Source organism: Zeus faber (genome assembly GCF_960531495.2).
Source record: "Zeus faber genome assembly, chromosome: 1".
NCBI lineage: Eukaryota > Metazoa > Chordata > Actinopteri > Zeiformes > Zeidae > Zeus > Zeus faber.
In genome coordinates this window covers 56,668,502-56,685,321 of record NC_137193.1, presented here as the reverse complement: position 1 = coordinate 56,685,321, position 16,820 = coordinate 56,668,502, and the positions used below count along the sequence as shown (strand labels likewise).

General features: G+C 42.6%; 1 protein-coding gene across 2 annotated transcripts; it reads right to left on the bottom strand.

The window, feature by feature from the left end:
* Nucleotides 1–2,019: 2,019 nt before the first annotated feature.
* tut4 (terminal uridylyl transferase 4) lies at nucleotides 2,020–16,655 on the bottom strand. 2 transcript variants are annotated; one of them, XM_080000361.1, is made up of 30 exons: nucleotides 16,526–16,655; nucleotides 15,056–15,624; nucleotides 14,726–14,877; nucleotides 14,126–14,242; nucleotides 13,859–14,036; nucleotides 13,577–13,665; nucleotides 13,362–13,413; nucleotides 12,934–13,003; nucleotides 11,555–11,681; nucleotides 11,228–11,347; nucleotides 10,913–11,107; nucleotides 10,643–10,817; nucleotides 9,995–10,527; nucleotides 8,677–8,827; nucleotides 8,410–8,496; nucleotides 8,052–8,155; nucleotides 7,834–7,891; nucleotides 7,613–7,716; nucleotides 7,382–7,471; nucleotides 7,133–7,246; nucleotides 6,610–6,687; nucleotides 6,290–6,467; nucleotides 5,649–5,696; nucleotides 5,213–5,295; nucleotides 4,991–5,106; nucleotides 4,662–4,816; nucleotides 3,968–4,065; nucleotides 3,306–3,867; nucleotides 2,842–3,012; nucleotides 2,020–2,521 (listed from the first exon to the last, which is right to left on the bottom strand). In XM_080000361.1, exons 2-30 carry the CDS (start codon nucleotides 15,540–15,542, stop codon nucleotides 2,433–2,435), a joined length of 4,581 nt encoding a protein of 1,526 aa, XP_079856487.1. In that variant the 5' UTR covers nucleotides 15,543–15,624; nucleotides 16,526–16,655; the 3' UTR covers nucleotides 2,020–2,432. The 2 variants fall into 2 exon arrangements, with proteins under 2 accessions (XP_079856487.1, XP_079856488.1); XM_080000362.1 differs by lacking the exon at nucleotides 2,020–2,521 and having other exon boundaries at nucleotides 2,849–3,012; nucleotides 3,727–3,867.
* Nucleotides 16,656–16,820: the final 165 nt, after the last annotated feature.

Genomic DNA, 16,820 nt, shown 5'->3' with positions numbered 1-16,820 from the left:
ATGTGAGCTTGGTTTACTCACCAGCAAGACTGTTCCCTTTGTTTTGGGGAGGAGTGGAGAGTTTGGCATTGAATGAAAAGAGGGCGATGGAGGAGAGCCTGGATATCAACGTGAGTGACTGAGATGTTTCACACTTCAACACGCACGCACGCACGCACACACGCGCACACACACACACACACACACACACACACACACACACACACACACACACACACTCAATGAGAGCAGTGTCTTGCTCAAGGGCAGTACCGGGAGGAGCTGGTGACTGAACCTTCAACCTTCGGACGCCTAGACAACACACTCCACCTCCTGAGCTCCTGCGCCCTAATAGTTAAATGTTGGTTCGAAAATCCACAAGTGGACTCCATGACTAGCCTATATATTAATATAGACATTGTACACCGTGAAATTCTTGCTCTATGTACCATGAAAATAGAACCAACAGTTTTGATCCTTCAAAATGTAATTGGAAAAAATCCTCGGCAGCATTAGTTTGGTTCAGTAGGTTAACTGTAATCTGATCATGTTAATCACTTATATTTGATGAGTTTAGTGTTAGTTAAACTGTATAAGCAGATGTAACATAAAAGATTAACTATTATTTCACATTATGTATGTTTGCTCCTACATTTCTGTATTTTTTTGGGCATTATTGGAATTATATATATATATATATATATATATATATATATATATATATATATATATATATATATATAGTAATTTATGTATTATATATTATTTATTTCTGTATGATTTTGTTGACGTACAGCTGTGTTCTGTGAAATGTACATTTGTAAAAACATTAAATATGATATATAAAGAAATATAAAGATTAATCTCTATGTTTACACCAAACGACTAATTGGTCGTATTTGTGTCGTAACAGCACTCTAACGCAGTGTGCGCCACAGCGCTATCTGGCGGTCACTCGCTCCATTACAGTCACCAAAAGACTTTCAAGGACAGAACTCCAAGCAGCATCAAGGACATCAGACTGTATTAAGAAAGTCAGTTCTGGCATATTATTGTTATAAATCAAGAGGGAAAAATCCATGCACCATAGAACAACTTCGGAACGTTAGAGATTTAGATGTGATCCTGCTGTGAGGGTTTTGGAACTAGGCAGACGATATAGAATTACATTGCTTCTTTCCAGAATCATCTGCCTGTTGGTTGGTAAGGAAAGTATTGATTTGAAAAATTCCTCCCTGAAATCAAGCAGGAAGAACTAGTTGTAGACACAGCATTGAAATTGAAGCTCCATATTGAATCTGCATTTTGTATGTAAATAAAAGTATCCAGACTACTTTTAGGAGGAAATATGGATCTGCTGTATGGTGGTATAATTTACTCAGGCAGGTCAGCAATCCAGATTCTGCAATACTCTTTTTATAAGTCAGCAACCGGGAAAAGAGAGCACTTCACAATTGTATTATTATTATTATTATTAATAAGACTGATGCACATACAATCTGGGCGCATGTCACAACCTTCAGCGTTGGCGGTTATTTAAGGCTTCTCAGGTCTCAAGTTTATGGCGATAAATAAAATAAAATGTAAAGACACCTCACTAATTAAGCTGAGGGGCTCGATGTTGAGCTGACCTCCCCACTATGGCCAAAACCAGTGTGAGGATGTAAGCTCAGCCTCACTCCTATGAAAAAGTAAATCTAAGAGCTAAAAGCAGGGCAGGAGATGCCTATCAGGCGTGTGGGTGCAGGTTGCCCTTACAGGATGTCGTTTTTTTTTTTACACAACATTAACTGACAGTGACAGCGGCTCCCCACTAGGGCTGTCATCCCACCTCAGACCCCCACGAAGGTGACATGCAGCCCCCAGTGACCCCGAGCAGGAAGAAGTGGGTGAAGAGGACGATGGAGTGCTCTGTGGTTATTGTGACCATGACTGCCATGGAACTGAGCTGGGAGGTAGCCAAAAACAAACACCCAAATGAACAAAGAAGCAAGAAAACAATGTTTTTGCTTTTTGTTTTATTTTATTTTTTTTAGGGTTTAGATTTTTTTTTTTTCCCACATTTTTCTTTCTATACATTTTTTGGCACTATATAATTAGGGGTGACATGTTAGGTTGTTTTGGAAACAAATGTCTATTCAAAGCCTTCTTTTTGTTTGCAGGAAGCAAAGTATGAATACAGCTAATAAAAATAAAGGTTTACAATTTACCTCCTTAGTTTACACATTAAAATAAAAACACTTTTTGGACCCCCTCAAAAATGGGGGTATTAAAATATATGACATTTGTATCACAAATCAATGTAATGAGACCAAAAGAAAAACATAAAAACTGTACAAAAATGATAAAAATCGTTTAAAAAATTCTGGCGACCAATGATGCAAAGTTAAGGTTACTTGATTTTGCCTTGTTATTGTACCGATCATAAGCATAATTAAATGGAGATGCAAAGTTCATTTCTTTTGCTGGATGAAGTTCAGATTTGCATGGTGTCGGACATGTTGGACCAGTGGGAAATTCTGATTGGGGTGCACCACAGAACCTGAAAAAAAAAAATTCAAATAGAAACTACTTTACACATATGGACAGCACATAACATTTACATGAGATAATTTGCAGGGGAAAGGGCACTTATTCAGGAGTATTGAGCTCCAATTATTTTGTTAAAAGGATAGGTTCCGTATTCTTTAACCCAGGCTTTGCTAATATGTTAGTTCCAGTCATTTTCTATGAGCAGTTAGAAATGATGAGAACCTACATTTTAACGCCTGGGTTGAAAAATAGTAAACCTAACAAAAAAGAAAAATAAAAGGAGGACATTAAAAAAAAACCTGTTTGCCTGGCCTCTCATCTCTCACTCACCTTGGGCCATGAATGGCTTGCCTTGTTGGAAACCTCCATTGCCCTGTTGGATGAAGTTCTGGGGCATGCGGAAGGGCCAGGATGGGGAGAGAGAATATTGGGGGGCGTTACTGCGCTCCCATGACAGGGAGCCTTGGGTCACACCTCCAAACGGGGCCTGGTAGCCTGGTTCTGCAGAGGCAAGAACAACACTCACTCAATCACAATAAAACAATCTATTCTGATTGTCATTTCTTCTAAATCCAATCTAGATGAACATGTGTCCCGACACCAATGTTATAGTGACCCATTCATCTCATGTCTGTGCCTCCCCAACCATCTGGACAATCTGTCCAGTAAAAAAAAAAGGTTGAGCAATTTTAAGAATGGCACGCCTAACATACTTAAAGCAGCAGTTTCAAATATTAAGTGATGGAGATGATGCCCAGGCCGGAAAGTGGCACCTGTGTTCACCCAGTGTTCACCTGACTTTGCTGCTGTGCCGTTGCCTACTAGTGAGCCTGGTTGTGCCAGATGGTTTGGCCAGTGCCCCTCCCGTCCCGGCCCGCCCAGGCCCAGCGGCCTCCCCGACGGCTGGGCGAAAATTATACTGGGGTCGTTGAGATTCATGGGGCTACCCCCGGAGCCCTTGGGGTTCCCGTTGCCAGAGGTGGGACGCAAAGGGAATTTGAGACCAGGTGGCGAGGGCGCCGTGGAGGGGGAGGCTGAGAGAACGGGTCCGTGGATCGGCCAGGAGGTGGAGGAGATGTGGACTGGGTGGTGGGGTGGCCCCTGGGACTGATGTGGCTGGTGCTGGCGGGAAGGCAGGAGCCCCAGTGCAGTGAGCGCCCCCGGGTGGTACTGGCCAGGGTGGGAGGTGGGGAAGGTAAACAGGGATAAGGGGACCTGCGGGTGGGCCGGCTGCTTCGAGGGGCCAGCAGAGATGGTCTTGCTCTGGGAAGACTGGGGGGAGCTTGAGGACTGGGAGGAGCTCTGTGAAAAGGCAGTGGGCTGGGGGGAGTAGGGGGGAGTCTGTCGGCTGTCCGACTAGCAACAGAAATGAAAACAAATTGTTAGAAGAAAGAACTGGGACAACACCATAAAGACTTTTGTTCCACTTTGTCTTATGAGAGAATCTTTGACTCACACATTCAGAGGGTTGTCTGGTCCTTCCAGGGCGGTCGGCAGTGCCTTGAGGAATAGGGATGGACTGGGAGCTCACCATGGTTCGCACCATGTGGGTGGCTGTGGGGGAAAAATAGGTAGCTGTGTTCTGAGCCTCTACAGCCATCTACTGGTTACAACGCTGACTGTGACCTACTAAGCAGCACAATTACATTCAGTGACCTTGTTTCACACAATCAGCCACAATAGTGAGAGAGAAAGAGTGGCTCTGCAGTAATGGATGCTTTCCAAAACATTGAATTTGATTTGGACACCTTGCAACTTTAAAAAAAGTCTTTCAAGAGGGAGAGACGGCAAATCCTCAGAGTCAACTATATTTTTTTTGGTAAGCACACCCACCCAAAATAAAAACACTTTATTATTTCATTAATTTGACTCATTGGTTTCATGACACCATTAATGAAAAAGATTATTAGGCAACATATCTGCTCAAGAATGGCAGCCATAAGCTACCAAATTACACAAAAATCGACTTTCCCCATTTTTTATTGTTTTGATACCTCCACAAATCTTCATCAACATGTATTTTAGTCAAGAATTCATCGAATATGCCTTTTGGAGGCAAATGAGAAATATTCTTTTATCAGTATCCAAAACCTCAGACTGAAAGCAACCTAACTTCCTCAGATTTTTGTTCCGGTGCAGCTGTTGTGTACCTGGCCCACCGGTGGCCCTCTGTCTCAGGTGGCGGTACTCGGGGCAGTCCCTCCGCACGTGGCCCATGTCGCCGCACTGGAAGCAGCGCCGCTCCCGGAGCTCCCGCTCCTCCTCTTTTACATCCTCCTCCTTGTCGTTTTCCTTCTTCTTCATCCTGATGGGCCAGAATGTGGAGGACACAATGACCAATAACAAATCTCACACACACACACACACACACACACACACACACACACACACACACACACACACACACACACAGACACACACACACACACACACACACACACACACACACACACACACACACACACACAGACACACACACCTGCGTCTCTTGGGACAGTCCTTCATGTAGTGACCGATCTTGCCACAAATCCTGCAGCACCTGTCGTTGGGTGCCAGCTCCCCATCTGTCAGCACTTTGGAGTCAAAAAAGTAGTCCTGGCGCAGACCAATAACAGGATATACTTTGAGATAAGGAAAACGCATTTGTCAGAGCAAATCCTTCATTTAAATGTGGCCGTTAAAACATGGCCGACGGACATACCGCTTCAGTGCCAGGCTGTGGATAGAACGGAGTGCCAAACAACTTCCTTCCATTTATAAAGGCCTTCATGATGAAATTTGTCACTGATGACAGGAAAAAACAATGTTGAACACTGGAAAACCGTGAGCTGGCTACATTATTATCAGTGTGTTTAGACAGAGGAAGAGACAAGTTTGGGTGTTAAAGCTTGAATGTAGAGAAATTGGCTGCCTTTACACACACACACACACACACACACACACACACACACACACACACACACACACACACACACACACACACACACACACACACACACACACACACACACACACACACACACACACACACACACACACACACACCCGACCTTTCATACCATGTATAATCTAATTCACCTGATGAGAGAAAAATAAACCATAGAGTATCGGGAAGGGATTCAGACATTTGTTCTTACTTTTGCGAGAAACTCCAGCACCGAGGTTGTGGTTCAAATCAAAGGGATCTGAGGGGAAAATAGTGGGGTTAGCGAGCACTTTAAAGTAGTAATTAGAACAGAGGTAAACGGAGAGAAGGCAATTACACCCCTTTTCCACTGCGCCAAAAACCCGGTAACACCCGCTAATATCCTGCGTTTATCATCAGTGTAAAAGGTAAAACCCGGGTTCCAGTCCCAGGTCAAAGGACCCTGCAATAGACACAGGTTTTAATTGGCTCCACCTCCTATCGGCTCCGATGTAAACAGGACACCCGGGTCGACCCGCTAATTTTGGGCCCTTTACAGGCACGATGCGACTCATGTTGGGGTTCTGGACATTGGCGTATGAATTCACAGGAATATCTGTGTATCATTCAATCATTTCAGATCTGATTAGGATCCAAAATCAAAATCAGAAGTTTTCCTGCATGTGGGACGATTGAATGTTTTGAGTGTGGGGATCGTTCCGTGGGGAGCACAGCGGAGAACCCCCACGCTCCCCGCCGGGCTTCGAGCCACATCAGCACTGCCCCAATGCACGCAGCATTACCCAGGTTTGAAAAAACCCGGGTTTACCCGCTGATTTTGGTGTAAAAATGGTATCAATCTCACAAGAGCACCTTCAATGGCGATGCATTTGCTGGTCCACTGTTTTTCGAAGGTGGTAAGGCGTTTCCTTTGGCGTATGCTGATGACGTGCTCTTTGAAGTCGAACTCTTCGGTGTAGAAGCGGAGGAGTCCGAGCCACAGCTCTCCCACCGACTCCTTGTTCTGCTGCAGCTCCGGGAGGCGGCGGCGCTGAAAAAAAGCGAAAAACACATTTGACAGCTTCTGAAGGCATAAAGGACTTTTTTTGGATTAAAAAAAACCAATTGATTTAGCTAAATTGATATGCTTCCACGGTGGTTCAAATTGGAAAGTAAATTTTGCTCCAACTTACCATCTCATCGATGTCATCAAAGAAGAATGCATTCCAGCCATCGACCATGCGCTGTGGAACATTCTTGCCATCAAAGATCTAAGGAACCATCACAAATGACGTTTTCCATTTATTTATTTGTAGGAAAACGTGAATTTTTTCAGTAGTACACATGGAGGTCTTTTCTGCCTGCTGTGATAACACTACACAACTCCAATTAAAGAAAAAAAAACTTAAACATTTGGACAACAGCCACAAGTGTGAACATGTTAATAGAGGTGGCTGTTTGCTTTTGACTTTTTTTGGTTTATTGTCAACATTCTGTTTTACGGCTTTCATTTTTCAGGTTTATACTGCTTAAAATTCTCATGTTTACTTTCAATGATCCTGATATATTTTATTGTGTACAGTTAACTGTGAGTTTTACTGCATATTTCACTTTTTTCTCCATATATGTCATGGGACACTGCAATTTCCCTCCATCTACCTATTAATATTTCTACTAGAATTTCAGGAGTTCCGCCATAGGGGTGAGGACCGTTACCTCCTGGAGGACGGGGATGACCGGCGGCTGCCGCTGCTGCAGGAAGTAAAGCACCATCAGGATGTAAGCGTAGGATGAGAGACTTCCTCTGGACGCATCTCCAATGTCGCAGCGCTGGAATCACAGCAGGCAAATTCCACATGCAACGAAACAGCAAATACAGGGGAACCGACAAAAAAGGTTTTGAGAAGAAAAAAAAACCAACAAGAATTAAAACCAGTTGCTTTTGTAATGTTATCTTTTTTCTACCTTTGCAAAAACCTTCATCGTGTATCCCAGGTATTGCACACGTGGATCCATAGCAGCATAGGTTGCCAGCATTCTGGTGTTGTGTTGAGCCTGAAAGTAGGGTCAGAAAAGACAGCTTTTATGAAATGGGCACATTAAGGAAAGCTTTTAAGAATAAATTTAAAAAGACATCAGAAATGATAAGCAAAAGTAGGACCGCTTGTTTGAATGGAACCTAACAGTCTCCCTCACCAGAGTGTTATAGAGGCTGATGTCTCCCTCCAAGCCACTTTGTCTGTGTTCAAACTTGACGATAGGCACTTTAGCTGTTGTGATAGGCAAGATGTTTCTTAGACCTGGTAGAACGAAAGGAGGGAAGTCACTGTCAGCTGGAAACTCAACGCTTAAAATATAAAAACATAATTTGCAGGTATTACCAAGGGGCAGGTATTAATACCAAACTGTTTTCTCACCTGTATGCTTCTTAAGCACTTTGGCGAGGCCTTCAATGATCTCTTTGCAGTTCAACATCTGTTAAGGCAGATTTGTTTGGTGACATACTTAATCGTGCTGAGGAGGTATTGGGACTGTGCTAATATCAATCAATCAATAAGGTACTACAGTATATTATCTTGTCTGGGATATGTCTAAACGAGTATGTGTGTGTTTCTGTATGTTCCCGTCCACCAACCTCCGCGGTCTCATGGCCTTCCAGGGTCATGCAGATGTCAAGGTCACTGTCACGAAAACCAAAGCCGTTCTTAGAGGAGCCAAACAAGCACAGCTGAGCTTTCTCTGTTGGACCAAACAAAGGAACAAAGTGTCTGAATTTTCAAGTTAAACTTCCAAATCAAATGAAAAATAAAAAATAAAATCAACCGTATTTTTCTATTCTCTATACTCGATCCATTAAAAGAAGATTCCGATCCCTCGGGGGAACTCCCGATGACCCCAAAAATTAGGTTTGGGTTAAAAAATAAATAAATACCGTCATTTTCCTTAAGTGTGAAAGGTTATCAACAGGCAAGTGTCTGAAGATGTAACCACACCGTTATATTCCTTTCGAATGAATCTCTCCAGACTGGCGAGGATCTGCTCTCTCTTCTGCTGCTCAATCAAAGATGGGGACAGTTCGTCTGCAAACACAACAGATAATAGAGAAATATCAATGATGTGCTCAATGTAAATTCAATATGAAAACATCTGCAAAAGGAATTTCAAGGGTTTTGTCCTCTTAAAAGAATAATAATAAAAAAAAATTATACATATATATATATATATATAGAAAGTTTGTGTTTCAATGATTAAAAACATACGATAGCAGAGTCTGCAAAGCCCGTCGAGAATGTGACGGAAGTGGTCCGTCATGGGGGGCAGAGGCTTGAGCTCGATCTTCTTAAAGTCTTCTGGACAGTCGTCCTTCAAGTGACCGTCACGTTTGCAGATGCTGCACACGACTGTTGGAGGCTGTGACGGAGAACATTATCACAAGTGATTAACAACCTGTTGGACTGAGGTTCGTCTGTCACATGAGAAAAATAAAAATGGATTAAAAAGGAGGTTTCAGAGCTCAAGAATCTGACTTTTGCAGAGTGACCTAGCTGTTGTTTTTATTGCAATCTATAAGGCAGAAACGTAATTACTAGGGGTTGTGCATCTCTCCCATATAAAGCGATCCAATACGTATCTAGATACATGGGCTACGATATGATTCAGGGACGATAGGTACGATTCTATTCAGTGCGATTCAATTGGGTGCGTTATGATGCAGTCTGATACAGTTCTTAACATTTGTTTTAAGTAGACATTCATTTTCCATTATAAATTAAAATAAGCCAATTCTATAAAAGTATATCTTAAATATCTGACGATTTCTGTTTTGTACTTTTGGCAATTTGTATACATACAAATTATTTATATATATGACATATCAATTGTATTTAAAATTTATTTTTATCCAATCTTACCTTATTATTTTTATTCTCCTTTTTTTCTGGACTGTGAAGCTTTTAATTTTTTTTAATGCTTGTGGTCTGTACTCAAGTGCACCAAACCTTACCATAAGAAATTCCTATTGTCTGTAAATGTACCTGGCGAAAACAAACCAATTCTGATTCTAAAAGTGGCATTATTCACCTTCCAATAGATATTTCGTTCAAGACCAGGGGATCCCAAGTATTTTTTACTTTATGGCATTTAGATATAATAATAATAATAATAATAATAATGTTAAATATATTGTGACTTTGATATATAAAACAATGTATGTAATGCATGTAATGATCCCGGGTGCGTTGGTTACTGCAGCCGGTTCACATGTCTCGCGAGAGGGAATGTGCATTGATTTGGAAGAGAGCACGAGGGAGAAGTGTTCGGTTGTCCGTTTAACGCCGTGAAAGTCACAGGACTTTAACATTAGACCGGCAAGTCTTCCGCAGCAGCGTAGTTTATACTAAAGTAGAATTAGCAGCAAGGCTTCAGTCAACTGCTTGGTAACTCAAGAAAGGGTCACCGACCGGTACATGGTACATTTAGATCGATCCGGGTGTAGCCACATCTTTAACGTTAAAACCGGTTTCCGATTTGGAGCGGTGAATCATTACACCCCTAGTAATTACATTCACTAGTAATTACCTTTCCACCAGTGAAGATCATCCTATCGAAAACATAGTGCAGGTCCTCTGGTGAGATGAGCCTGCTCTTTTCTGGAACACTCTCCTCCTCTTCCTCTTCTTCCCAACCCTCTCGGTCACTGTCCAGCAGGCCATTGGGGGAAAGCGGGGAGCTTGTGGGCCTTTTCCTGGGGCTCTCCCCCTCGCTGAGAGCCAAGTCCATGAGACTGGCGTCCAACGACTTCTCCTTCCCAGACAGGTCTGACCCGTCTTCATCATCACTGCTATCTTCATCCTCCTCCTTCGCTACCTCGGCACTCTGACTTTCCTCGTCTTTCCTGTCATTCTCTCCCGTCTTATCCCGGTCCTTCTTCTCCGTCTCTTCTAACTTGACGTCCAGCTTGCCGGTTTTCTTGCCTCTCCGGCGTCTCCACGTGCCCCTGGTCTGGGGGCAAGCGAAATATTTGTAGGCCGTCCGGAATCGCTCCTGAATGTATTCGAAGACCATCTGACTGTTTAAGCTGCGCGCAACATTCCTCTTAATGGCAAAGGGATCTAAAATGTGATATTGAAAAAAAAAAAAAAAAAAGGTAGGAGACAAGGCATAAAACAAACTAACAGAGTAAACTGTTTTCTGTTCAAACCAGACTGCTTGAGTGTTGCTCTTTACCCTCGATGGCGAGCCTGCGGCGAGGCCAGTTCTTCACCTCCCTGGTGAGGAGCTGTTTAAGGCGGATGCTAATGATGTATTCTTCCAGGGCGAACTCCAGTGTGTAAAAGCGCAGCATCTCTAGCCACAGCTGCCCCAACGACACACCTTCACCAAGGTCTAGAGTCAGCTGGGTCTTTTTGCGGGGAAAAGCAACAGTGGGTTACGCGGGTGGGGGAGACCAAAATGCCACAAATTCAAATTGACCTTCCCTGCTACGGCATGACCTACCAAGCCCTCTCCATAAGGAATGTCGTCCGGCTTATTCTCCCCCGACTTGGATCTGCTTTCTCCCCTGCCGTCGCCCCTGCCATCCCCCCGTCCCTCCGCGGTGCTGGGAGGTCTGTACTCCCATCTGACAAACACACCCAAACTGATTCCAGTCAAATGGTAATGGTCCACATGTTTTACATTAAATCCTTCGATCTGAAAGGAAAAATAAAGTCAAGATATAACAGTTAGCGACAGCCAAACAGTAAAAATCACAGAAGCAACAGAGATTTGAAAGCATGGAATTGCTGGAGATCAATATATAGGATTTTCTACCCAGTGGCCCAGGTAAACTGGTAGGATAGGCTTCCTCCTCTGTTGCAGGAAGAAGATGACCATGAGGGCAAATGAATAGGAAGGGATTCCACCTTCTGCCTGACAGTCAATGTGGCACAACTGCAGGAATAAGCACACAAAAAAATAATGACCTTTGGGTTATTTGCAGTCATCATAATATATGAGTACAGTGATTTAAAGCATGATTTTTTATATCTATATCAGAGTTGTTGAATTCTGTGTTGCATCGATGAGATTCTGTAGAAACTCCCGCCCAGATCAAAACAAAGAAACAACTTAAGTATTAAGCTGAAGCAGCAAACTTACCCTGGCCCAGTAGCGGAACGCCAGAACAAGTGGAACCAACCTGGGCTCCAGTTTAGCCAGGGTAGCCAGGTGGTTAGTAGTGAGGCAGGCCACATCGTTGCCTGCACTAACCTTACAAATCAGCCCGCTGATATGTGGGGGGGGGGGGGGGGGGGGGGGGGTGCGGAAACAGTGGAGTTATGATTAGAGACTGCAAGCAAGTTTAAAGCAAGCACTTTAAACAGACCTCAGATTCACTTGTATTAACAGCCAATGACTCAAAATAGAATATATAATTTATTCTGTTTTCCAAAGAACACCATCATCTGTAGTTTGCCCAATTTTCAACTCTCATTTGTTGGTGTCGGTGTTCGGGCATTAATCGATAACATTACTTGCCCACCGCCCCCACCGTCATTTTGCTTTTCTTTTTTTTTTTTAAATAGAAATAAAAATTTTGTTAATTTTCGCCTATCAGTGCCGATGTTCATCAATCAGCGTGTTATCAATACTTAGTCAGACGCTACAAAAATAAAGGTGGTCGCTGCAGTCTGTTAATCACGGGAGGAGAGGAGGAGAGGAGAGAAGGCTATCGTAGACATTAGACCAGGTATAGATTGGGACCTGTCTCCCTCCATCCTTAATTAGCACCCGTGCAGAATGTGGACACTCTGCGCGCCGAGCGGTTGTAGAATGTCCTGTTGTCATGAGTTTATCAACCGGTGGGAACAATTCCTCACCGTGGCATCCCTAATTACTATTATTAGACACTCCAGAGACATTACGTTCAAGTTCAAGAGAATATTTGTCACATATGTCAATGTATGCAATCTGGATTATAATGACTCACACATTAAAAGGAACATTGCACTGTCTCTCTGCGGCGGCAAGAGGACTTTTACGCTTTGTGACATGCCAGGACTTCTACTCTGTGAGGTAAGTACTGGCGGTAAGTTCAGGTAAGTTTCATTTAGGAGGATTTAAATGTATATTTAATACAACACAGACAATTAATTGTATTATATAATTATAGAACCCAGAATTGTGATTGTGGCACCGCCCCTTGCAGCTGCCTGCGCGAGCACCTTGTGCCGATTACGCACATTTTTGAATTTTTAGAGCTTATTGTGCATAATCACCAGATGTCATGACATTTCACTGCATATATGTATGACTGTATATATATATATATATATATATATATATATATATATATATATATATGTGTGACAAATAACCTCTTGAACTTGAACTAGATGGTCTTAGATAAGTAGCAGGTGAAATTGTGATTTTCCACAATTATACATTAAAGGCCCATGTGTTTTATATATTTTAACAAGAAAATAGAGAAAGACAAAGTGAGAAATTTAAGGCTAGTTATCGGAGACTGAGACACCGACCTGCTGGTATCCCGACAGAATACAACTGGGACTTTGGCGTGAAAGTCAGACTCCACTTCAGAGAATTGGGCTGGGAAAAGGATTGAAGAAATCAGTTTATGAACGAGAACAATTTAAACAAGTTGCCTGAGGAAAGTTTCAGTTAAATTTAAATTCAATTAAAAAAAAAATGTGGACATTGAAAGAAGATCTTTATCTTTCATAAATGCTTTGGGCAATATGAATTGTGACCAGAAATTCAACACTAATACAAAACACATTAGCAAGTCAAACCAAGAACACACCCAACCTAGAAATAACATGCACTATTCAGCCATCACGGCATGTTTTTACTTCAATCTACAAAAGGACTCCACTCCACTCTATTTGAATGTCTCATGCAATGAGTGAATTGAACTAAAAAAAATATATACTAAATAAAAACTTACTACTCTTCTTCAAGATCTCCAGAACTTTAATCAACACATCAGGCTGAGTCATCTGTATAGAAAAAAAGATTTAACGATATCATCAATATCATTGCTGTTTGCGCTCCAATTAACCTAAATGCATTCAAGTTCAACCATGTCTGTTAAATGCTGTGAAAATGAGGCTGAATATATTTAACTATCGCACACATAACGACAGAAACAAACAAACTTACCGTGGAAGGGTAAGTGACATCAATGTTAATATCACTTGTCTTGAAGGCAAACCGGGTAAGACAAGAACCATAGAGGCGGAGGGAACAAGCTGGAGAAAAATGAACAGTATGTTAAGATATTATACAGAATGTCTGTCAATCGCATAAACTTTTAAATATCTGATACCTCTATCAGTGCATCCTTACATATTACGACCCCAATTTTATTACCACTTTTATAATGCTTTTTTCAGATCTGTTGCATGCTCCTGAAAATGCCTGAGCTGTGTGAAGTGAGCGTACCTGACAGGTGCTGCTGGATGGTTTCCTCCATCCTGCTGACCACCGCCTGCCGCACCTGGAAGTCCTCTTCTGAGATCCCACGTACTTTGGTTGTTTCCAGGACGGCTGCATCCACGGCCCTCAGCTGGGCAGCGGAGGGAGGCGGGAGGGCCCGCAGCTCATTCTCCTCTTGTTTCTCCTAAAATATAAACAGGGCCCACTTGAATTTAAAAACAAAGGGTGATCAGATTTTTCAATTTCGGGAGCACAGACTTAGGTTTCACAAACCATTATGTTCTTTTTGTGTCTCTTCTCCTTGATGTGTTTATGTGCTCCCTGTATGTTCTCAATATGCACAGAACAGAGCTTGCATAAGTACTGGAAGTTTGGGTACTCAGGGGACTTCTGTGGAAACAAAAAGAGAACCAAAGCAACTCAGTTCAAATCTTTCACTTGAGTTTCCTTCAAATAATAGATGTGCTCACAGTAATATAATCTCACAGAAATAAAACCCATTTCGTTAATTTTTGCATATCAGTGCCGACGTTCATGAAATTAAAATAATTTAATTTGTGAAATATTAAGTATGTTATTAATACTTAAGTCGGACACCACAAAAGTGAAAGTGGCTGCTTGTGCACACGCAGTAGAGTCGCAGCATAGTCTGCGCGTCACGAGAGGAGAGAAATTTATAGGAGACCTTCGATCAGGTATAGCTCGGGACCTGTCTCCCTCCATCCGTAATTAGCGCCTGTGCATAACGGGGACACTGTGCACTCCACCCCCAGTTGTAAAATATCCAGTGTTACCAGTAACACCGGTGATGTCATGAGTTTATTAACTGGTGGGGAATATTCCTCATCGTGGCATCCTAGATGGCACACTTACTTTCACTAGTCTATGTATGTAGTCTCTGTAGAGGCGTTCCTCTGCCTGCCGGAGGCCGAGCTGCTGCTCCGTCATAGTCACATCCTCCATAGCAACCCCATCTTCTGTTCCTTCATCAGTGGGCCGACTCAAAGCTGCCCCAGGCTTCACCCCTGCACACAACCATCAAGACATGTTGGCACTTCATAAATTCATGCCTTTACTGAACAGTACAACAAAAACTAAAATTGCCCCAAAAATGTTGAATTGTTGAAGTTATAGACTAAATGCCCTTGAGGCAGAATTTAGTTAATGTCAGCAAAGAAAATAAGGCTTTCTAACCAAACATACCAAGAGACTTGTCTTTCACTAGAATGGCCTTGATGGACTTGATCTGCTCTGTGAGGCCTTTCTCGGGTGGACAAGGCGCCAAAGAAGAACTGCTCTCTGCGCCTGCTGAGGGACACCTGCCTGCAGACAGAGAGGCCCCGGAGTCACTCTCCAATTGTCCTGTTGGTTGCTGCTGTGGACCCGCCACCTTTGCTTTGCCTCTCTCCCCGGAACTTGTTCTCCCAGTCAGTCTGCGGGGCTGACCTCTCCCTTTATCCTGGGGGCTGTCTGTGGCGGTCCTGCCTGGTCCACGGCTTCCTTGGTTACTTTTATTGTGTTCATCTTTTGTTGAAGTACAGATTTCCTTGCCTCCTTCCTTCCTCGCAGACTTTGTTCCCTCCCTCTGTAGCGGAGCCTCTTTATTCGGCTTGCTAGCCAAAGATTTGACTCCTCTCCCCTCTATGCGAGATGGCTTTATTGTCTTTGTTGGGCTTGTGGATTCATCCATGTTTCCCGTCCTCTTCCAATTGACCCTATTGGAGTCAGTAACACCACGATAAGGATGCCCGGGGAGACAAGCCAAAAATTATCTGAAAAAAAAAAAGCACAGTGTTTTTGTCAGATCCTGTCAAATTGAAAGATGAATTACGTGCATATTGTAAGAAATTATGGATCAAATTGCAAGGATAAGATGAGCAAAGGGTATGTGTGTGTGTGTGTGTGTGTGTGTGTGTGTGTGTGTGTATATATATATATATATATATACACACACACACATACATACATACATACATACATACATACGGATTGTATTTTATATGTGTATGCAATCTTCCACAATTCCCTATTTTTCAGTGTGAGTTGTTGATAGTTTTGTTTATTTGTAGGTCAATTGTATATTGCCATTTATTCCTATTTTCAAGTTAATTTATAGGTTTATTGTATATTGACAAATTTCTTAGTTATCTTTTGGGGATATTGGAAATTGCCATATTTCTCAAAAAAAATTGTACTTGTATTGCTTTCATTATTATTAGTGCCTATTGTTATAACGATGAGCTGCTGTGACACAATTTCCCTCTGAAGATGAATAAAATGTCCATCCATGTATGTATCAATCTATCTCTCACCCTCATGCAAAGCACAGCATGTAAACAAGATGCATCCAAACAGTGGTGTGTGTGCCAATTACCTAGCTTGGTTTCCAAAACAAAATACAAAATTGGGTAATCAGCATTTTGTGCTACGAGCAGAAACATAATACAGCGTTAGTCCCATCTAAGCATGATCCATTTAAGGAAACCCTGTGTTTTGACCAGCCTCCCTGGGGTCAGTTTGGCCGAAACCACTGTTAGCCGCTAGCCTAGTCTGGCTAACGGGAGATAAATAACACAAGCATCACTGTTAGAATTTAACACCGAGTCAATGAAGACGGACAAAAATATAACGTCCTTTGACTGTCGCACAGTTGACGGGCATGTGTTAACTCACTTTGGTACTCAAACTCGTATTTCGAATGACCGTTCAGTGGCGTCCATGTTGCTGTGGAGCGTGTTGTTTTTCACATCGAACGGCCCTGCTCAAAACACAACCACAGACGCCATGTTGACGCGAAGCCCCGGTGCATTGTGGGAGTTTCCCATGATGATGGAGGGGGGCGTGGCTATACCTATACCTCCCTCAGCTACCTGGTAGACAGACAGACAGACAGACAGACAGACAGACAGATAGACAGACAGCCAGAAAGATAGATAGATAGATAGACAGACAGACAGACAGACAGACA